This window comes from Chelonoidis abingdonii, chromosome 7, assembly GCF_003597395.2.
Source record: "Chelonoidis abingdonii isolate Lonesome George chromosome 7, CheloAbing_2.0, whole genome shotgun sequence".
Lineage (NCBI taxonomy): Eukaryota > Metazoa > Chordata > Testudines > Testudinidae > Chelonoidis > Chelonoidis abingdonii.
The window spans coordinates 107,371,760-107,394,469 of NC_133775.1; the positions used below are offsets into that span (position 1 = coordinate 107,371,760).

The window sequence follows — 22,710 nt, forward strand, 5'->3', positions numbered from 1 at the left end:
AGCCATACATACACTCAGTATTGCTTGTGACAGTTCTGTTTTGGCAGAGCCTACTCCTGGGGGAATTCTACGCCATTGCATAAGGCACAGAATTCATGTGCCCTGCAGATTTTTTTTTCTCCACAGAAAATACATTCTGCAGGACAGGTGCTGCAGTTATGCCTTTTGCCCACCAGGGACTGCTGTGGTGCCAGAACAGAAGACAGCCAGGTCATGGGTCAAAGCAGCCAACCATGGATAGGGAGGAGAGCCTGCGTTCTTCACAGCACCTTGCCCATGGGACCAGATGAGGAGGCACAGGATTGGGGGAGGTGAGAAGGGGGGTTGAGGAACAGACAGAACAGGGCACACAGGACTGGTGGAAAGGGGTCACATAGACGGGTTCAAAAGAGCTAGTGGGGGGACAGACTGGGGTGATGGCTGAATGGGAGAAAGGGGTGCAGCGCCACTTAGGGGCTGGGGGTAGGGGATGACTAAGTGGGGGTGCAGGGATACATGGGGGAGGGGGTGGCAGAGTGGGGGTATGGAAACACATAGGGATGGGGGGGGATACAGGGACACATAGGAACAGGGGCAGATGTGCCTGATTGAATGGGAGAGGCTAGGGGTCAGCCAGGGTCAGCATGGGGGAAGGCTCCCCAACTCCCTAACAAACTCCCACCCCAAAAAACCCTGTTCCACACTTCTCTCACCCACACCCAGGCTCCTTCTCAGCAATTACTTCCCTCTCCCTCAGTCCTCCTGACTCTCCCAAGCCTTTGCACTGCTTCTGACGGGTGCAGGAAAAACAGTTCTGTATTGTAGTTCAAATGAAGTATTACTCAAAGTTCTGTATTAATATGCCTAATAAGGAATCTATTTGTCAAAAAAACATTTTCTGAATCTTTTTTTTTGTCTGTATTGTTACAGACATACTTGCTGACAGGTATTTTGAAATAAATTACCAAAATAATTGAAACTGGTGTGATCATATTGTGTTATTTTGACAAATAAAATATGCAGAATTTTAAAATATCATGTGCAGAATTTTTAGTTTTTTGGCACAGAATTCCCCCAGGAGTACATGTAATGCATGTAATGTCTAACTCATGCAAATCAAGGGCAATATGCTGCAGCTGAGAAAACAAAAAGAGAACGAAAAACAACTAATCTGGAAGATAAACTTTGAATTCCTAACAACCTCAAAGATTAAGTTCAGTAAATACTGAGTTACAAAAGCTCCATTCCTTTGCTCGAGATAGACACCATGAGAATATGCTGACATGAAAGAGGTCACTTGCTGGAAGGTGATAGTTAAATGACTTTCATAGTGCTTGAAAAGCTGTCTGTGTGAAGGGATCAATGTTAGGACTGGGATATTGAAATAAAACTGACATGAAAGGAAACTTGTCCAAGTAAGGCACCGATCTGAGATTCAGTGGGAGGAAAGAACCCTGAATTGTGGGAAGAGAACAGCAGCTGCTGTCATGTTTTGTAACAACGGTGGGACCCATGGATCCAAGGGCCTCTGCGCCTTCAGTAAAGCCAGATGCAGATAGGCAGGTATCTCCCTTGGAGACAGACTCAAGCGTAATCCAATTTAGAGCAGCAAAACCAGAGGCAAAATGGAGAGCACTGTCCTCTCGGACAGGAATTATGCTTTGGCAGCTGGATCTACTGGAGATGAATGTGTTAGTGATGTTTTGATGAACCATAACAGGCTTGGGACTGGGCCTGTAGGCTCCAAGGAACCCTGGCACAGATAGAAATACCCTGATCAGACTGGGGTCCGCTGTAGCTGTTGGTTGTGCTTAGATCCAGATGGGCCACCATAGATCTAGCTCCTAAGGGGATGGGGCAAAGCCCACCAGGTCCTGTTGTTTCTGAGACATATATAGAAAAATCCTGGACAAACCTTATTGAATTAAGTTTACATAGCTTATGAGATCATTGTATTAAAAATGCAAATGTTTGTATATTATGATGGGATTGTATGTAACTTCCTTAAGAGGGAGACATGATTAACGTAAACCCTGGGGAGTATTATGAGCTTCCAAGGACTCTCTTAAAATAATGGACCAGACAAGATTGAATTTGGGAGGAGATGAATGAAAATTACGCAGCTCTGGACCCCAACTTTTGAAGCTGCACCCCCGTAGGAGGGGACTTTTGTCTGCTGTTCACCTGTTTCATGAGGACAAGATCAGAGGCCTAAACTGTATAAAGGTGTGACTCATAGATTCACGGCAGTGCTTGTTCTGAGTTAAAAGCTGTTATACACTTGTGACCACAGAAAATCCCCTTGGTGAGGTTTGAAAGACTGATCACCTGCCTGACTGGGGAAGGGCAGGTGATCTCTGATAAGCTACTTACCATGTGTGCAGATTCTTATTTCAGTGTGATACTTTTCACTTTAAGAATAAAAGTACTTGCTTAGAGGAACATCTACAGGGACTTTTTGGCATAAGCCCATGTGAGTTGACTTTGGCTCCTGAGACTTGCTACCCGCAAGGGTTTTTTCCTGTAGATATCCCCTGGCTTGCTTGGGAATTCAGTGTAGACAGGGCACTGCATAGCCTGGACAACCTGTCAGGAAGGAAAGTGACATGGGTCTGTGCTTGAGAGGTAGAGATGATGGCTGCAAGCTGGGAGCATAGTGTGAGTACCCTTACATGGGGCCATTGCCCTAAAGGCCCCAGCTAACATCCGTAGGAAGGGGAGAACTGGGTCCTGTCACCTCCAGGGTCCCAGTGGGGAGCTAACAGAAAGCTGCGAGTCATTAGGAAATGGATAGATAAGACAGAAAATATCATATTGCCTCTTTATAAATCCATGGTACGCCCATATCTTGAATACTGTGTGCAGATGTGGTCGCCCCATCTCAAAAAAAGATATAGTGGAATTGGAAAACGTTCAGAAAAGGGCAACAAAAATGATTAGGGGTATGGAATGGCTGCCCTATGAGAGATTAATTAGACTGGGACTTTTCGGCTTGGAAAAGAGATGACTAAGAGGGGATATGATAGAGGTCTATAAAATCATGACAGGTGTGGAGCAAGTAAATAAGGACGTGCTATTTACTCCTCATAACACAAGAACTAGGGTCACCAAATGAAATTAATAGGCAACAGGTTTAAAACAAACAAAAGGAAGTATTTTTTCACATAACACAGTCAACCTGTGGAACTCCTTGCCAGAGGATGTTGTGAAGGCCAAGACTATAACAGGGTTCAAAAAAGAACTAGGTAAGTTCATGGAGAATAGGTCCATCAAGGGCTATTAGCCAGGATGGGCAGGGATGGTGCCTGTAGCCTCCGTTTGCTAGAAGCTGGGAATGGGCGACAGGGGATGGATCACTTGATGATTCCCTGCTCTGCTCATCCCCTCTGGGGCACCAGACACTGGCCGCTGTGAGGACAGGATACTGGGCGAGAAGAGGGTGACCAGACGTCCCGATTTTACAGACATTTTGGGTCTTTTTCTTACACAGGCTCCCATTACCCCCCACCCCGTCCTGATTTTACACACACGCTGTCTGGCCACCCCAGGTGAGGGGCCTCTGGTCTGACACAATGTGGCCAGGCCTAGGTTCTGTGTGGGGCTCCGGGGCCTGTCACCCAAGGCCCCAGCTGGGAGCGGCCCTGCGATCCGGGTCGGGCCGCGTGGCCTCCCCCAGGCCGGCCCGGAGCCCCCTGTGAACCCCCCAAAGCGTTTGGCGCCGCTCCCCCCCGAGCCTAGGGCAAGAGCCCGCCCACCCCGCTGGCAGGAGCGCCGAGCGCGAGCCCTGATACCAGGCCCACCAAAGAGAGCGGCTACCGGAAGTTGGAGTTGCCTTTCCCCCCTTGCGCATGCGCACTTCGAACAAGACACTCCGCTGTCCGTCACGCCCTTGCGCACGCGCACTCGGGCAGCCTATTGCCGCCCTACCAATCGCTTTACGAAGCTCGCGCCGTTGGAACGAGCGGTGCGCAGGGGCAGTTGGGCGGCGTGCCTCCTTCCTCGCGCCCCCCCCCCGTAGCCTCAACTCTCGCGAGAAGTTCTGACGCGGCTTGGCGCTGGTGTAGCTGCGCAGGCGAGGTCCGCCTGCCCGTGGGGAAGAGCAGACGAGCATAGGCGGAGTGAGAGGCTAGAGCGGCCGGCGGGAAGTGGCGGCCCAGGGCCCAGCCCGCGCTCTCTGTCTGTGCGCCTGTGAGGAGAGGGCCCTGGCGGAGAGAGCAGGTGCCGTGGGGGGAGGCCCCGTGAGACGCCCCCTGGGGGGCTGGGCGGGTGAAAGGGAGGGGGTAGGAAAGGCTGCAATGGGGAGCAGAGCCCCCCAGCCATTGCCCCCCATGGCTAGCGATGGGTGCTGCCAGGGGGGTGACATTAGCTGGGGAAAGGCGCCTGTGGGTTGTTTTTGTGCCTTTTCATTTCCGTTGTGAGAAATGTCCCGTCCTCTGTTGGAAAGATCGTGGACGGTTCTTGGGGGCATGTGACTGCCCAGGGCTGCCCTCCTGTGGCCTGACGTAGCCTCTCTTCTAAAAGGGGGTTTATAGGTCCCTTCATGAGACAGTCTCCTGCTAGATAATTTGGTGGAGGCCTTGTCCCAGATCACCTGTGTGCCCTCTTTCTTGGGAACAGTAGGCTCGAGACAGTAAACATAGCGCTTCTGACTGGCGGCAGAGTGCAGCTGTTGCTTCCAGTGCAAACTTCCCCTTTGGCTGTGTACCCCATTCCTGAGCTGCCCACAAATCCTGGGAGGCTTGGCTGAGGCTGCGAACAGGTATGCCATTTACCTGGAGACCTGCCCACTAATAACGAGGCACAGATAGTATCTTCTTTCTTATAGGCTGCCAAAAAGCCAAGGGTGGTATGTTTCCTCTTCTCTCTGTCATGGCAGTAAGGAAATTCTGGGAAAACTAGAGTTGGCAAGACCCAAAAGACCTACATTGATAATATTAAATTTAACAAAAGTTTAATTCCTTGGCAGGTAAAACAATATTGATCAGCAGGTGTTTTCATGAAGTTTTAGTTTCACTGCAGCTTCTGTAAATAACCCCAAATGCCCTGCATGTTGTAACTTGCTATAATCTTAGTGCTTGTCTACACGTGGTTTTCATACTGCTTTAACTATCAGCACAATCCCCTAATGAGTGCCGTTATACTAATCTGTTTAGTCCCATAAGTGTATCAGAATAATTTTTACTGTTGTAACTGTCCACACTAGAGGTTATACTGATGTAACTGTATCAGCATAAAAGCTCACTCCTTACTGGAATAGTTCAACTTCTACAAAATCTTTGTAGAACAGGCCTTGGGGGATTGAAACAGAGAGCAGCACACATCTTTCAATAACAGTGTAGTAGGGAGCTATTTACGCTTACTTTCTAACCCTAACAGAACAACACTGTTGCAAAAGCTGTACAAAATTAAGGTATTAATTCCCTTTAGGCTTGTAGAAATAGGCCTTATACTTGGAGTGCAGACCTAAAAAAGGAGAGACACTGGATTGTATCAATTGGATTTAGTAGTCCTGGATATCTTCTGCCAATTTAAAACAGGTTTTGCTTTTTTCTCTTACTGATTATTGCAAGAATATTCTAAAATCAGGAAAGAATTTAGTTTAATAACTCAGATATGCCAGTTGAAGCTGATACCCCAAACTAAGAACATGCCATTCTAACTTACTGTCTGTCATTGTGATCTGATTTGTTGAGATGTATTAATATAAAGTAACGCGTTTGTGTGTGCTTACTGCACTGTGCAGAATAGATTACGCAGCTTGCGGTTCTACACTATCCTACTTACCATCCAACTTTGACATCAGGTGTTTCTACTCCAATTCTGGCAAGATGCCAGCAGCAATTGTGGAGAACAGTCAGGTTATCTGTGAAGTATGGGCAAACAATCTGGAAGAAGAAATGAGGAAAATTCGAGAAATAGTTCTCAGCTACAGCTACATCGCAATGGTAAATATGCTGTACTTCAATGATCACCTACCTGACTAAACTGAGGAATTTCAATGGGGGTAACTTTATTGTTTGTATGTAAATATAAGTGTATTCTAAGGTAAATTTAAACTGAATAGTAATTGGGGGAACAGTTGGAAAGCTGCTTGGCATTTAAAATGTTACTTGATTTTTTTAATATATGGTCTTCCTCCAATATCTTGCTTAGCGTTTATGTAGATTCTTTGTGAAATCACACAAGTATACAGTGAGGCTTGAGGCCACGTTGAGCAGCTGAGATCTGTTAATGCTTAACAAGTAGGAATGTGGTATTTTGTTCATATAATAGAGTTTAAAAATAATTAAGATGCCTAGTTGGTTATAAGCTGTTTAATGCAGCTAGCATATTTTTCTTTTGAATGGTTAGTTCATATTGGCTTCATGCTGATATATGGCAACAGGCACACAAGTCACAACTTGTTAGCTAATAGGATTGGTTGCCTTTTATAATGGCCAGGTACTGCCCCCTTTTAGGAAAGAACATGATTTGGGTTCGAATCTTATGTTGACTTATTCAGATAAATTTGTTTAAAAGGTCCAAGAATCTTGTTGAGAAACAGTTTCAGGAGGGGAGTTTTGTAGGGGGAATTTTCAGACCTTAAAAAAACAACCCATAAATCTGTATGTTTTACTTCATGATATATGTCATAGTTACAGTATTTACAAAAAAAACCCAAACTCTTTTATCTTCACTTAGCATCTCTAAACCCCAAGGTATCCAAATTCCTTTATGAATGCACACTTACCATCAATAGCCATATTTGCCTTTTGAAGGTAGAGAGCGCTGTATATACTGTGGTACAGAAAAGAGACAATTTTTAATGGCACCCACTATGCAAGTGTGTAAATATGAATCAGTTCCATCATCACTGAAATGCACATACCTCTGGATGGATTGTAAAGGTGTTGAAGCAGGAGCTACCTCCTTTCCCATCTATAACCTCTTCCTTTTTGAGTTTCAAAGTTGAAATTTAAGTAGAATTTGTTACACGACAATTCCATGGCCAAACTGGTGTCTCACATGCATGATTGACATAGTCAGGGAGAAAGGAGATGCTGGGCTGTGGAAGAGACTGTCGAATACCTACGGTTGAATTCTTGTATACACTTGCATTTCCCATTAAATTAGACCGGGGTAGGCAACCTTCAGCATGCGAGCTGATTTTCGGTGGCACTCACGCTGCCCGGGTCCTGGCCACTGGTCCGGGGAGCTCTGCATTTTAATTTAATTTTAAATGAAGCTTCTTAAACATTTTTATTTACTTTACATATGACAATAATTTAGTTATATGTTATAGACTAGAGAAAGAGACCTTCTAAAAACGTTAAAATGTATTACTGGCACGCAAAACCTTAAATCAGAGTGAATAAATGAACACTCCGCACACCACTTCTAAAAGGTTGCCGACCCCTGAATTAGACTATAGAAGATGCATGACCATATCTGTGGGTGGAATTTACCCCACAAATCTGAAATAATAGTAGAGAACACACAAACATTACTGGCCAGATAAACTGTTTGTTTTTCATATATTATATATTTTCTCCATTATTAAATGTCCCTCTTTCTTTACATTTTGTTCATGCAGAAGTTTATCAGTTTAGGGCACCTGGGGTGTTGTCTAGTAGTAGTGTCTCCCAGAAGCAAGGATGATCTGCCACAACATGGGAGATCACACAAGAAATAACCACTGTACTGATTTTTAAAGTGTTTTAGGACAACATGTGGTCATCAGATATAAAATAGGTTTTAGTAGATATTGGGGAGATAAAGGATTTATTCCAGGAGGAGAAAAAAATTTCTCTAGATATATGCAGCAACATTATAAACTAAAAGAAAGGGAACCGTTGATAAGCGAATAGTAGCAGGAGCTAACAAACTGTATCACCACGGAAGTTTGTTTTGTTTTGTTTTTTTTTTTAAACGAAGGCCTGTGGATGAAATAGAAATTATCTAAAATTGCAGTTTCTCTTAGCATTCTCTAAACTTTTTGTTCGCTTAATCCAGTTTTATTCTAGTTGTTCAAAGGGTATGAATTGTCCATCAGGTGTTCTAGTTATTAAATATAATTGGGGGATTTGACTTTAAAACTGTGAGCAGACTAGCCTTCCGGCTGGGAAATAAAAGTAAAACGGCAACTCTCCCTGAGAAGCACCAAAACCATTCAGAGAGGGGTATTTAATTTTTTGTACTTTTTCTTTACAAATGTTTAAATCAGTAGGAGTATAGTGTATGCGGTGTGTGGTGCTGGTTTCAAAAACATAGCAAAGAAAAGAAAAATGCTTCAGTAGGAAATGAGTGTAAACCTATTGAGTGTTTGCTTCCTGAATTTATCTCCCGGCTTCCTGACTCCCTCTCCCCCCACACATGTGATTTTGCTTATTATTAATCAGACAGATTGGGAAACAGAAACATGGAGTGATTGTTGCATCAAGTCAATGTATTGTACTCTTTGGCCCAGTGTTACCATTCCATACCGAAAGTTTTGTTATGGACAGGAATGCCTGTAAAATTCTGAGATTAAATGCTTGAACAATTTAGCTGTGGGCATCCTGTGATTTATCAGCTACATCATCCATCCCCCATATTTTAATATGGGAGTATACAGTCAATGAAAAATATCCCATTTTGGTAATACAGGAGTTATGGGAATACTTGGATCATGTGATCTGTAATATCGCTTTGAGTATGCATGCCCAGAATAGATTAAGGACCCTGTTCTTCAGTATGTTAGTGTTGATGGGCTGTGTGTGCATATTTCTCCCCTAGGATCTCTAAAGTGTGCTGTAAAAGCTGTTCAGCTCAAGTATTCTTTACCTCCCTCGTACAAATGTTTAACCTTTGTTTAATGTAGTAAGATTTACCTGCTTTTACAAATTAAGAGTAGGCAAAATTTCTTATGTGGAGCTATCGCTCTAAGTTCAGGGTAATTTAATTATGGGGAAGTTTTCTTTACCTTACTTCCTCCTTCTGTCTGAATTTACATTTTGATTCTAAATATTATAAGATCTTATGTATTAGTATTCCTTTCTGCCCACTGTACTGCACCTGTATTGCTAAGGGGGCCAAGTATGGATTTCCTGGTTGCTGTATAGTGGTTTAAGGTTATGTAGTAAACAGCATTGAGAAAAAGCTGATAAAGCAAATACTGTAATTTTGTACATATATATATAAAGGGTGGGAAGTTTAGCATTGAGAGCTGCTAGTGTCAGACTGAATGTGCAACTTGCTGCTATAGCAAGGTTTAACTTTTCATGCTCCCTTCCTAGGATACAGAGTTTCCAGGAGTCGTAGTAAGGCCAATTGGTGAATTCCGCAGCTCCATAGATTATCAGTATCAACTTCTTCGGTGTAATGTTGATCTTCTGAAAATCATCCAGCTGGGCCTAACTTTCACGAATGAGAAGGGGGAATATCCTTCTGGGATCAACACCTGGCAGTTTAACTTCAAATTCAACCTTACGTAAGTCTTCTGAGTCAGAGAACAATCCATAACTCCCCACTCTTCCCATTATACTTCTACCTGGTGACAGCATGTTTCAGCGTGTCCATTGCCAGCAATTGAGGCTGCACCAGGAAAATTCAGATCTCAGCACAAAAGGACTAAGTTGTGAGCCTTTCTGACACCATGAAAGATGTTGTAATACTCAAAGTCAAAGTCTAGTTAAAATATTGCTCTTGATCTGAGCTTCGTAACATGTTGCTGTTTGCTTGACAGTACCAAATAGTTTAATTCCAAACCTGGAGGTACCTTACATTTGCTTTTTGGAACCTGAAAGACTCTTCCAGGTTATGATTTTCTGTAAACTCCATCTCTGTTGTCCAGAAATAACAGATCTGCTCTCTTCTGGTTCTGCAACACTTAAAATCTATGCCTTTTCCTAGAGCTGTGCTGGAGTACAAGCTATGACCTAAGCCAAGAATATTAACCAAATTCCATTAGCTGTCCAGCAGCACTATTCTTGTCAAATAGAACAGGGCAATGATTCTCAATCTTTTCCATATCATGACTCTATGTAACAGCAGAAATAAGTTTCAGCACCCTTTCACATCTAGCCATAAAGAAAAGGTGGGTGTGCATGATAGAAGAACTGGCTGGAAATTTTGTGACAATGTTTTTCTGTCAGAAAATGGCAATTTTTTGAAAGCTAAACATTTTGTAGAAATGCATTAATTCCAGCAAAATTTCATTTTGAACAAAACAGACAAAACCTTTCAATAATATCAAAATGTTCTGGTTTGTCACTTTTGGAATGGAATGTTTCTGTATTTTTTATCTGCTTTTTGTTTTGATATTTCTTTAATATCAATTTTTAAAATTAAAAATGTCAATACAAATGAAACATTTTGATTGACCCCAAACAAATTTGTTTTGAGATTTCATTTTGTGGGAAACTTCAAAATTATTGTTCTCATTCTGTTTCAGAATGAGAAAAAAAATTAACTTGTGAAACAGAAAATCCTGTTCCTGCCAAGCTCTGTGTGATGCATCCCTTCTCCCCCTTCCTGGTCCTGTTTGGGAAGCCACAGAATAGGCATGTCATAAACAGATAGCTAAGGGTTAATGTTTCTTTTACCTGTAAAGGGTTAACAAAGGGAACCAAACACCTGACCAGAGGACCAATCAGGAAACCGGATTTTTCAAAGCTCAGGGAGGGAATTTTTGGGTGTGTGTCTTTTGTCTGTGTCTCTGTTCTGTGCTCTCTCGGCTATGAGAGTGATTTCTATCTCCAGGCTTTTCTAATCTTCTGTTTCCAAGTGTAAGTACAAAAGGTAGAAGACAATAGGTTTTTATATTGTTTTTGTATTTACATGTGTGTAGTTTGCTGGAATGTTTTAAATTGTATATCTTTTTGGATAAGGCTGTTTATTCATTTTTCTTTTAAGCAATTGACCCTGTATATTGTCAACCTTGATACAGAGACCATTTTTATGTCTTTTTCTTTCTTTTTATATAAAGCTTTCTTTTTAAAACTTGTTGGATTTTCTTTTCTAGTTGAGGCTCAGGGGGATAGGAATCTCTGTGCCAGGGTTACGGTCTCTCTCAGGGAAAGACTGGGAGGGGGAAATCTCTTTGTGTCAGAGTTGCAAAGCTTACCTTTGCAGGGACTCTGACTGAGGGTGAAAGAAACTGGATCTCTCTGTTTTGCAATTCAAGGAATTGAAATAGGGTGATCGTCCAGGGCCATCCAGGGAGGGGAAGCCGGGGAGGAAATAAAGAGGAGACAAGGGGAGGGGGTTATTTCCCTTTGTTGTAGACTCAGGGCATCTGAGTCTTGGGGTCCCCCAGGGAAGGTTTTGGGGAGACCAGAGTGAGGCAGGCACTGTAATTCCTGTCTGGTGGCAGCGCTATAAGATCCAAGCTGGTAATTAAGCTTAGAGGTTCATGCAGGCACCCACTTTTGGACGCTAAGGTTCAGAATTGGGAATTATGTTTTATGACAAGGCAATAATTAGGAGTGGAAAAAATATAACTTGATTTCTCAAATGGCATTGGAGATGACGGAGAGTAATACATGCAGAGATGTGGAATGGCCTTTACTCTCACAACTCTGCTGACCATATTTGAGCCACATCTGCTCACTTCTGTGACAATAATCTGTTTTGCTTCTGCTAACTAGCAGAGACAACAATGCTCAGAAACTATCAGCCAACACAGTAAAGGTGGGTTCTTCTGGCTTGGACATCAGCAGTGGGATTAATAACCAAGTTACAATTGCAGAATCACTATTGTTGGTGTTGCATAAGCCAGAAAGATGGTTGGTTGCGGTTGCAGCACCAGCAGTTTAGAGAATACTTTTACCTGTAATCTGAATTGATATGAAGTTCACTGAGACATAAAGAACAGTCCAGTGATGCCATTGTAAGTCACTGTACTAGTGTTTTGAACTGAAGTATTTGGAGAATTCTTCTTTTCAGCTATGAGCCTGCCAGATCAGCACATCTAATGCAAAGTTGCCTTTCTCTTTTAGGGAGGACATGTACTCACAGGATTCCATAGACCTCCTTGCAAACTCTGGGCTGCAGTTCCAGAAGCATGAGGATGAAGGGATTGATACCTTGCACTTTGCAGAGTTGCTCATGACCTCAGGGGTGGTCCTCTGCGACAATGTGAAATGGCTCTCATTTCACAGGTTGGTGCAAGAGGAATTGAAAGTGTGTTGCTTATCAGAGAATATTGAAGCAGCAAAATGAATCATCATCTTGTCAGATCACTCCCATCTTTGATCTTAAGGAATAAAACACAGATTTTAAGAAGATGAATTTATAACTCTAGTTTCAGTTTTTCAGCTAGGTAAAGTACAAACTGTTCCTATCCAACTTATCTGGTGTTGGAACTTCCTTTGCCCTAAACTCTAGACTTTTAAAACTTTCCCCTTTGAAAGTAGGAGTTATTAACAGAAAACTGAAATAAAAGACTAAAGAACAGCTTATTAAACTCCCAACTCATGTGGACTGTAAACTAATGGGTTTGTTTTTCTGACCCTACCACAGTGCTGCTTTCTCCCTTTTATGAGCATCATTAGTGTGCAAGTTTACTGGACAGAGGAAGAAGTCTGTGTAGCTGAATTGCCCCTCTTGTGGTTGGCTCTTGAACTAAAGTGCACAGCCATCTTCTCATCTGTTGGTTACCCAGGTATCACTCCTAGAGGTGAGGATAAAAGGCATGGGATCCTACGCTTTATGCCTTCTTATCTTACCTATTAAACATTGCTCCAGCCACTGAGGCCAAGTTTACACTAGGAAAAAGTTTACACTAGGTAGACAAGGCAAGTGGTAGGAAGAAGTCCTACCTTGAGGTAGGCGGTTGAGGTAAGCCCTACGCTCCCACTTAGGGAAGTGAGTAAAATTTTATAAGCCCCTTAGATGTTAAGGTCTGAATGACATGCAGTAGAGAGCCATCACTGTGAGGAAGAGAATATTGCTTTTGGTTGTGGCTGCTGCTGACTTATCAGATTTTGCACAATTCTCTCTCAGTGGCTATGACTTTGGCTACATGGTGAAACTGCTGACGGACTCCAGGCTTCCAGAGGAGGAACACGAGTTCTTCCATATCTTGAACCTCTTCTTTCCATCCATCTATGATGTCAAATATCTAATGAAGAGCTGCAAAAACCTTAAGGTATTTAGTTCTTGTCAGTAACTGTGTTGAACTAAGAACCTATTGGGATTTGCCTTGTTTATAATATTCTGTACATAAGTGTGTAATAAGCCAAAATAGGGGTTGGTTGCAGATGTACAGTATTTTAAAATTTGGTGGTGAGGGGTAATTCCTCTGGCTTTAGGTATGTGTAGCCATGTAATGGCACTATTTACGTACGACAGAAAGATTTGTTCTACCTCCTCTGCTCTTTTGATTAATCAGTTAGGAAATAGTTCACAGGATTCATAGGGTATTTATTTCTGAAGCCTGCTGAGACTGGGCATACTTGTCCTCTCTCTGAAAAGACGTGGATCAGCGTTTTCCTTTTAAATGAATTACTGCATGACTTGGATAACTGCTAAAAGCTGAAATCTGTTCATCAACTTTCAGTCCCAAAGTTTTTCCCTTCCCCAGAGCTGAGGAGTTGTTTCCTGTGGTATGTCATCTGAGCACTGGAATGCCCAAGTTCTCATCCCAATTCTGACAGTGTGGCTTTCGGCAAGTATTTAATCTCTCTCTGCCTCACTTCCCTTGTCTGCAAAATGGGAAGAACATGCACCTACTTCTCAGCTGCATTGAGGTTGTATTAATGTTTGCAAAGTTTTTTAATATTTAGCACCTACGGGGCTATTCATCGTCATATCTTTCTATGATATTGAACTGAGAACCTGGCTGTTCCAGTGCTCAGATGACCTAGCATTTGTCACTCAGTTCAGGCTCTTTTGTTTTTTTTAATCAATACTGGCACATCAGCTGTGATTAACTCTAAAGGCAGCCATTAACCTTCAAGTCTAGCAGAAGCATGGTATGTGGTAGCACTGGGAGGGGAGCAATTCCAGGTTACTAAGTCAGTGTGTTTTCTCTCATTGTAGGGAGGCCTTCAAGAAGTTGCAGATCAGCTGGATTTGCAACGAATTGGACGACAGCATCAGGCAGGCTCAGACTCTCTGCTCACAGGAATGGCATTCTTCCGAATGAAAGAGGTATCCCTGGGTCCCTTTCCTCCTCCTAACAGCAAGATGAGGGGGACGTAGTTTATGGCCTGACTTTCCCTCCCCTGCATGCACTCCCTGGCCTTTTCGTTTTTGGATCCTTATTGTCAGCCCTTTAGGCCTTAGACTAGCAGTCGTGAAACTCGGTAGTGTTGGCAAAAAATTTTTCTCCATCCATCCCCTCCTCCCCATGGGTTTGTTGATTGCAGCCACTTCTGGGGTGGCATTTAAACAGAGCTGTACTTTGGGGTCAAAGTCACTATAAAAAATGGAGAAATATTTCCCCCTACAGTTGTTCTTTGAGGACACGATTGATGATGCAAAGTACTGTGGGCGGTTATATGGCCTTGGCACAGGAGTGGCACAGAAACAGAATGAGGATGTGGACACAGCCCAAGAGAAGATGAGCATCTTGGCTATTATCAACAACTTGCAGCAGTGATAAGTGGGTACCACTCGGCAAGATATGGTCTCAGAGTGGCAGCTGTAGTCCTAAACTGTTTCCAGCAGTCTCTCTCATCCAAATGACGTCCAACAGTATGCATTTGGCATGAGGACTAGAGATTTGCTGAAGACAAAAGATGCTCCTCATTTTGGTTCAAACTTAGAAGAGGGGAGTTAATAACAATGGCAGGATTGGTGACTTGCCATCTTTTTAGTACCAAGGACAAGAGGGAGAGAATTAATGTATATACCTGTGTTTTTTCTTCCTTTTAAAATATACTGAATCTGCAAGGAAGACTTTACTCCAGAATGTTCAGCAGAACTGAGGTTCTGAAATGCCAGTGAAATCAGAGAGACAAATGCATTTGCAGATTGTGCTTTAAGAAGCTTATTTTAAACTTTTTTGTTGGCTGTAAGGGTGACATCTGCCCCTCACCCTTTGCTTGTTTTTATCTTTGTGTATTCTTCTGTAGAAATGACCCACTCGTTCATGGCAGAGTTTTGGGACAGGATAATGTAACAGACTTTCCCAGGAGCTAAAACACTGAAATAGACCTGTCTTGGTAACAGTCAGACATGGTGTATTTGAAGCTGAGGCAACCACCTTCATAGCTCCTAATTCAGTACAATTTCCCACTTTCTTTAGTACTGTTGTGTCACAGAGGTGTGTCCCACCTGTAAGACTCATCTGTCGTCTCATAGGATTAATACAATATACTGTTCTGCAGTTGTTTAAAATGGCCTAGAAGTTTGCCTTTTCTAGAAAAGATTTGTAACAGTTTGGACCAAAATTGATGTTGACTTCAGCTACTTGATATTACCTGATAATGTGGAAGATTTTACCCTTTTCATTACAGCATGAACAAGTTTAGTAGGTGCATAAATGTGAAAAAGTGGCTCTAGTTTTATATTTTAGTTATTTAACAGCCTGGCAAAGCAATTGGATTTCCCTTTTATAGAGAATATCCCAAGGGTGGGAGGCTCACAATTCTTTTTTAAATATTAGATATTCTAAAAGCACATACCTATATTTTTGAACAGCTTGGAAATATGTTTAAAAGAAAACCCAAAACTTTTGCCCAGAGCAAATTAAAACTCTATTTCTGAGTTTTGCATTTTAACAAGCTTATAAAAATTCTTGATTTTTTGCAATGATTAAAATGTTATAAGCTGGTATTTAAAATGTGTGTAAATACTATTGATGTTTTTAATTTTGTAAAATAAAGATTTTTTTTTAAACCACTTATCAGTTTTGATCTTTTCTAGTTAATTCTAACACTTACTGCAATTATTGAACTTGCAGCCAAGTACTTCATGGAGAGCAACTAACTGTTCTACATTAACTTTTCCAAATTTTCTATAGGTAAAATGTAGCAGGATATGAGCATGGCAGCACTGACCAGACAGACTAATGCAACTGTGCTTCATCTAAGAATTAATGGATCTTTACCTGCTGCACATTGCTAGTTGTGGGATACCCATTAACCAACTTCAGGCACCTAGTTTGTATCTTGGGACAGATTATGTTGGCTGTAATGAATGTGGGAGGTTCTACAGTTCAGAAAAGGGAATGAACACATGATTAGAGGGTAGCTGTACTCCAGCCCTAAATACGTGCAAATGGCGGCTGTTGGTTCCCAAGTCTGAGGTGAGAAACAGAGCAGAGTTTTCTTATGGTGTGTTCTCTTGAGGCCTTGCATGTGAGGCCAGTCTGCGATAGAAGCTGACTGTTTCCCTTGTATCTTTGTCCTATGGTGAGGGCAGCAGCTTCCTCCAGGCACAGCTATGCCTGCCTTAGCAGAGGGTGAAGGGTACTTCCTTATGGAGCAATAGCACCCTCTTCTTGTTTCCAGGCATCTTGCCTTGCACACAACCACCATGATTCTAGGGTTACCTGGTTCTCCATGGACCACCTACAAGGGTTCATCAGATCAATATTTGGGACTCCAGGTCTATAAGTGATCTTTTCCTTAGCATAATGAATATACTGCTCCCTATCTCTGCTCTGCCAAAGCAGTTTTAATACTCTATTAAACCTTCCCTTTAAGTCAAGTTTACATGCTGGACCAAAACAAGTGCTCCAGCTTTATTCATCCTGAATTTCCTCGCCCTTGTATGTAAATTCATTCTTCTGAACACTTGCTGGACTCAGTTACAGGGGTTATTGGACCTGCATGCTGCACTCTTACTCAGCAAAACATGCTTAGGCAGCTGCTGCTCAGCTTTTTGTGACAGCAAAAGTCTGGGCTTCAAGGGAAGAACTGACATTTCAATTAAAACAAGCAAAGCCTTATGTGAATCCTGAGGCTAGTTGTACATGAAATATTAAGGGTCAACAGTTACTTAGTTCACCTCTAACACTTACTGATTACACATACCAAAGGCCTTGATTTTTACATCTCGCCTGAACTACTGTTAGAGCCAAATATACCATCAATGTAGCAACAAGAGGAACCTACTTTCCTCTTCAGCAAACATTCATAAAAGGTTGCCACTCCTACCTTCCCCTAAGATGAACATGAAGAGACTTCATTTAGTCAGGAAGATTTCTTGTTTGACAGAACTGAACCTAAAGTAGCATATGGTACAATGTGAATAAAACCTGACTGTCAGCTCAATACTAATACCTTTCAAAAATAACCTCAGGTTTCTTTCTCCCCACCCACCTTTCAAAATAAATTCAAAAGCTCAAAATGTAAGACTTTTATTTAAAGAGAGAGCAAAACACGCCCCCCGCCAAAATAAACCAAACCAAACCAAACCCAAAACCTCATGTGCCCAAGACAAACTGGGTTTAGTAGGTTGCTTAAAATTAAATCAAGTTACTGGTCTTTAATTAGATAACAACTACAACCTTTTTACTGCCAAAGTGTGGCTGTAGCTGTAGCTGTCTAATTTGGTTACAAATGTGTATGTAAATTCAAGGGCTCCTCTGGCATAATTTCCCCTCCCCCCACATTTTTAGGAAAAAAGTTAATTTATACAAGATGTATATATTAAAGGCAAAGGGCCCTAGCTTTCCACTTTTACAAGCACAGTATCAATTATGCAGCTGTAAGGGGTCATTAGTAACTGACAGTTAGTGGGAGTCTGTCTGTATACTTGATTTTTGGTACTCCATTTTCTAGAACAAAGCATTCTCCAAAGTATGGTGACCAGAGACAGTTCTTCACTTCAAAAAGAACAGTACAGCCCTGGCTTGGAGCAGCTGCTGGTAACTCAGGCTGCCTAGGCTTGAATATAACTTCACGTTAAGAACTTCCTGCAGATTTTTTCATAAACTTTAGCTCTGCTGTATTTCCTAACCAGGTCCAAGGCCTGTTGCTGCAGTTCTGGACTCAGCTCTGTGGGGCACTGGGATCCAATGTGAAGTAGCACAAGGCCACACTCCAGCACATCTGGGAAAGGGAAGACCTGCAAAGAGAACCATAGATGTTATCTGCTCTTTAAACAGGGGGGTACTAGCATGTAAAGTAATTCAGGGAGAGGGAAACCATCTGTGGAAATATTGCAGACAGTAGCACAAAGCGGAAGAGCACTTGGGAAAAGTAAATCTTTTGCTGCAGTTTTATGCATTCCCTTTTCTAGTACAGAATATATTTGTGTTTAGCTAAGTTTGTTTCCTCCTTCTTGAGCTTGTATTCAGGAACTACAGCCACCTTCTACTTTTACTGCAGAATCCAGAAGGGTAGGGGATGAGGACAAGCACACATGGGTTTATATTGATTTTTCTAAAAAATATCATGTTTTAATCAATCATCTAATTTCAGCTGTTATTGCTGAGCTAGTAAGAAGTATTTATTTACACATGGTGAATTGCCTGCCAGGTGCAAAGCTGCAGCCCTCTCGAGACATCTATACAGACTTGTGTAGTGCTGGGGAGGAGCCACTGGTCAAGATACATGTAGGAACCAGTGACATCAGGCAAAGTTTGGAGAGAAAGGTCCTCGAGGCCGCTGTTAGGTAAGAGATTGAAGACTAGGATGTCCAGGGTAGCATTCTCTGAAATGCTTCCAGTTCCATGTATGGGGCCAGTTAGATAGGCAGAACTGCAGGGTTTCAGGGCATGGATGAGATGATGGTGTTCGGAAGAGGGATTTAGGTTTATTGGGAACGGAGGAGTCTAGATGGAAAGGATAGGCTCCACCTAAACCAAACAGAATGAGAGTGCTGGCATGTAAAATTAAAAAGGTCAGAGGAGTTTTTAAACTAAAGAGTAGGGAAAAGCTCACAAGTGTGGAAGACAGACACATCCCTTAGGGGAGGATTTACTAAGGAGGATACTTTATATCCTACAAAAGCAGAGAGGACAGAAGCTGATAAAAGTACAGGTAGGAACTAAGAGGAACAGTGAAATGAAAGAGTTCCATTCAATTACATCAGACTATTGACAAATTTTATAAGTGCCTGTCTACAAATTCAAGACGTCTAAGTACAAAGATGAGTGAACTCAAGTTCTTTGTATTAAATGAAGATATTAATATAATAGGCATCACAGAGACATGGTAGAATGATGATGATGATTAATAGACATGGTAATACGAGGGTACCAGATATACAGGAATGAGAGTAGGTTATGCTCGTGGGGAAGTGGCACTCTCTGTGAAAGAGTCAAATATAATAAAAATCTTAAATGAATCAAGCAGTACCATAGAATCTCTATGGGTAGAAATTCCTCGGTTGAATAGTAAGAGCATAGCTTAAATCAGTCTCTGTGCCAGGTGACTGGCAGATAGCTAATGTAGTGCTGATTTTTAAAACAGGCAGTCACAGGCCGGTAAGCCCAACTTCAGTACCAGGCAAACTGGTTGAAACTACAGAAGGGAACAGAATTATCAGACACCCAGATGAACACAGTATCAGCACGGCTTTTGTAAAGGGAAATCATGTCTCATTAGTTCATTAGAATTCTTTGAGGGTGTCAACAAACATGGACAAATGTGATCCAGTAGATCTAGTGTACCTAGACTTTCAAAAAGCCTTTGACAAGATCCGTCACCAAAGGTTCTTAAGCAAAATAAGCAGTCATGGGATGAGAGGAAGGTCCTCTCAGTGGATCAGAAACTAGTTCAAAAGATAAGAAACAATGGGTAGGAATAAATGATCAGTTCTCACAGTGGAGAGAGATAAACAGTAGGGTTCCTAAAGGATCTGAACTGGGACCAGTGCTGTCCAGCATACTCAGAAATGGTCTGGAAAAAGGGGTAAACAGTGAAGTAGCAGAGTTTGCAGATGAAACAAAATTACTCAATATAGTTAAGTCCAAAGCTGACTGCAAAGACGTAAAAAGGGATGACAAAACAGCAAATGAAATTCAGTGTTGCTAAACGCAAAGTAATGCACATTGGAAAACATAATCCCAACTATACATACAAAACAATGATGTGTATGTTAGCTGTTACCACTCAAGACAAAGATCTTGGCTCATTAGGGATAGTTCTCTGAAACCATCTGTTCAATGTGCAGTGACAGTCAAAAAAGCAAACAGAATGTTAGGAACCACTAGGAAGGGGATGCATAGTAAGACAAAAGTCATCATAATGCCTCCACATAAATTCATGGTACGTCCACACTGTGAATACTGCACGTGGTTCTGATCACCCTATCTGAAAATAGATACATTAGATTGGGAAAAGTACAGAGAAGAGCAACAAAAAAGATTAGGGGTATGGAACAGCTTCTATGTGAGGAGAGATTAAAAAGACTAGGACTGTTCATCTTAGTAAAAACAAATATGGGGGGATATGATAGAGGTCTTAAAATTATGAAAGGTGTGGAGAAAGTAAGTGGTGTTTACTCTTTCACATAACACAAGAACTAGGAGTCACCCCATGAAGTCAATAGGCAGCAGCTTTAAAACAATCAAAAGGAAATACTTTTTCACACAGCACCCAGTCAACCCATGGAACACATTGCCAGGGGATGTTGTGAAGGCCAGAAGTATAACTGGGTTCAAAACAAAACAAAAAGTTTGTGGAGTATCAGCCCATCAAGAACTATTAACCAACATGGCCAGGGATACAATCCCCCCATGCTTTGGTTGTCCCTAAAGCACTGACTGCCAGAAGCTGGGGCTGGACAACAGGGGATGGATCGCTTAATAATTACCCTGTTCTGTTCATTCCCTCAAGCATCGGGCACCGGCCACTGTCAAAAACAGGATACTGAGATAGTGTAGAGATGAAACACTTGAGCAAACCTAAATCTAGACTGCTGCTTCCCTGGTGCACAGAAGTCAGAGGCCGTTAACTTGCAGAACTGGAGAGCGCAATGGTAGTATAGCATTTGAAGTGCCAAGAAACTACCTTATGAGCAAGCACCAAAGATTGTCATCTTATTGACCTGTATTATCCCATTTTAAACCTTACCTTTAAACTCTCTGGGAATTCTGCTAATTTCTGGTTTGCCTCTGTGAGCTGTTTCATCAGCTCAGGCAGGGAAACTGGTTCCTTTGCTGCTTCTTTACTGTCAAGAGAATATAACATATGTTACAACAACTGCTTTACCTAAGTGTACTGTCTCCACCTTCAAAGCAGGGGAGACAGGTGAACTAAACCAAACATGGCCACATACATCTCTTGAATTACAAAGGCCAAACAAATCATGCACCAATGGAGAGAGAGAAATTCTTCCATCTAGCATGCCCTTTCCATTCTCATGCATTGCTTAAGCAAGGCAGCATTAATGCATTTTGTATTTTAAGGGCATTTACTCATCTACAGTAAGCTTAGGAGTGTGGCAGTTCAGTTCAGAGCTCTCCGACAATCCTTTGCCATCGGACATGAATTCTCATTTGTTCAAGTTTTTGAAATGGCCTGTGAACAGCTTCAGTGATTTTAGTTTCTCAGGACTGCTAAAGTGAGTGAATTAAGCTGGAGGCCAGAGCAACTGCAAACTGAGAAAGCAGAATCTGATTTCACTCAGCACCTCGCTGTTTTGAAACCTACCACTGGCTCTGGCTGCTTGGGGGCACCAGCCCATCCGATTCGATTTCGGAGCTCACATGCATCTTGCTTTCCTGCGCACCCTCTTTTATGCTTTCCTGGAGGTTATTCCGCTGGTGCTGGCGGATCATGTCTGCCAATGTCTGCTGGACCTCAGATATATCCTTTTGGGTGCTCTGCAAAGCAGCATGTGCTTCGGAAAGGAGCATTTTATAGCCATTCAGTTTCAACTGCCTCTCTCCCAAACCGCTTAAGCTAGCTGTTCTGTTTCTTTCTGTCCTGCTATCATGGTCTGTGCTGGGTAGGTTTTCTTCCATCTCAGTTTGATTAGTAGTTTCTTCAGGGGAAGAGACAGCTGTAAGGTAGCTCTGGTCAACAGCTGTCTGCTCACTAGGACATGGCACAGAATCCAGCACAGCCTGTAGCGAGACAAGGGAATCCTTGGGTAGGTTCCACCATAGATCATACAGCAGCCCATAAGCCACAAAGCCCTCTAAACTTCTGTAAGCCGCCATGCTCTGGGTGTTTGTGCTGTCCAGATTGTCTCTCAGGTGATCACAGCCTGAAAGGGGATTGGAAAAGAGCAGTGTTAAAAGGGTTTCTCCAAAACTATACACAGAACTGCCCAATGCCCATATTTTGCAGAGCTACATACGGGGCCCAGATTCACTGTAAAGTTAGCTTTGAAGTGCAGTGAGCAGATAGGGACAGTTTCCTAACATTTACAGAGACCCCCACAACTTCCAATGTTTTGGGAGATAAATTATACAATAGGCACTGCAATAGCAGATCACCCCCGGTGTCCATTTAGCCAGTATCCTGACTCTGGCAATCCCAAATGCTTCAGAGGAAGATGTAAGTAACCCTGCAGAGGACAATTATGGAATAACCGGGTTATAGAGAAAATTTCTTCCTAACCCCAGGCAGTTAGTGGTTGGTTTACATCAGGGGCAGGCAACCTATGGCACGGGTGCCAAAGGTGGCACACGAGCTAATTTTCAGTGGCACTCACACTGCCCGGGTCCTGGCTACTGGTCCGGGAAGCTCTGCATTTTAATTTAATTTTAAATGAATCATCTTAAACATTTTAAAAACCTTATTTACTTTACATACAACAATAGTTTAGTTATATATTATAGACGTATAGAAAGAGACCTGCTAAAAATGTTAAAATGTATGACTGGCAAGCAAAACCTTAAATTAGAGTGAATAAATGAAGACT

The 22,710-nt window shown here is 42.3% G+C and overlaps 2 protein-coding genes across 4 annotated transcripts in view; one reads left to right on the forward strand and one right to left on the reverse strand.

Moving 5' to 3' along the window:
• The first annotated feature begins 4,053 nt into the window (after window positions 1-4,053).
• On the forward strand, window positions 4,054-15,783 carry CNOT8 (CCR4-NOT transcription complex subunit 8). Of its 3 annotated transcripts, none has more exons than XM_032771639.2 (7): window positions 4,054-4,197; window positions 5,783-5,924; window positions 9,234-9,427; window positions 11,937-12,098; window positions 12,943-13,087; window positions 13,981-14,091; window positions 14,393-15,783. In XM_032771639.2, exons 2-7 carry the CDS (start codon window positions 5,808-5,810, stop codon window positions 14,540-14,542), a joined length of 879 nt encoding a protein of 292 aa, XP_032627530.1. In that variant the 5' UTR covers window positions 4,054-4,197; window positions 5,783-5,807; the 3' UTR covers window positions 14,543-15,783. The 3 variants fall into 3 exon arrangements, with proteins under 3 accessions (XP_032627530.1, XP_032627533.1, XP_032627531.1); XM_032771642.2 differs by lacking the exon at window positions 4,054-4,197 and adding an exon at window positions 4,679-4,738 and having other exon boundaries at window positions 14,393-14,628; XM_032771640.2 differs by lacking the exon at window positions 4,054-4,197 and adding an exon at window positions 4,861-4,945 and having other exon boundaries at window positions 14,393-14,628.
• Window positions 15,784-17,232: 1,449 nt separating this feature from the next.
• Window positions 17,233-22,710, reverse strand: part of GEMIN5 (gem nuclear organelle associated protein 5) — a 31,283-nt gene continuing 25,805 nt past the window's right edge. Inside the window, exons 26-28 of the mRNA XM_032771634.2 lie at window positions 21,492-22,050; window positions 20,913-21,009; window positions 17,233-17,958 (exon numbers count right to left, since the gene is read on the reverse strand). Coding sequence (XP_032627525.1) covers window positions 17,791-17,958; window positions 20,913-21,009; window positions 21,492-22,050 — 824 coding nt within the window. The 3' untranslated portion in view covers window positions 17,233-17,790. The remainder of the gene's footprint in view (window positions 17,959-20,912; window positions 21,010-21,491; window positions 22,051-22,710) is intronic.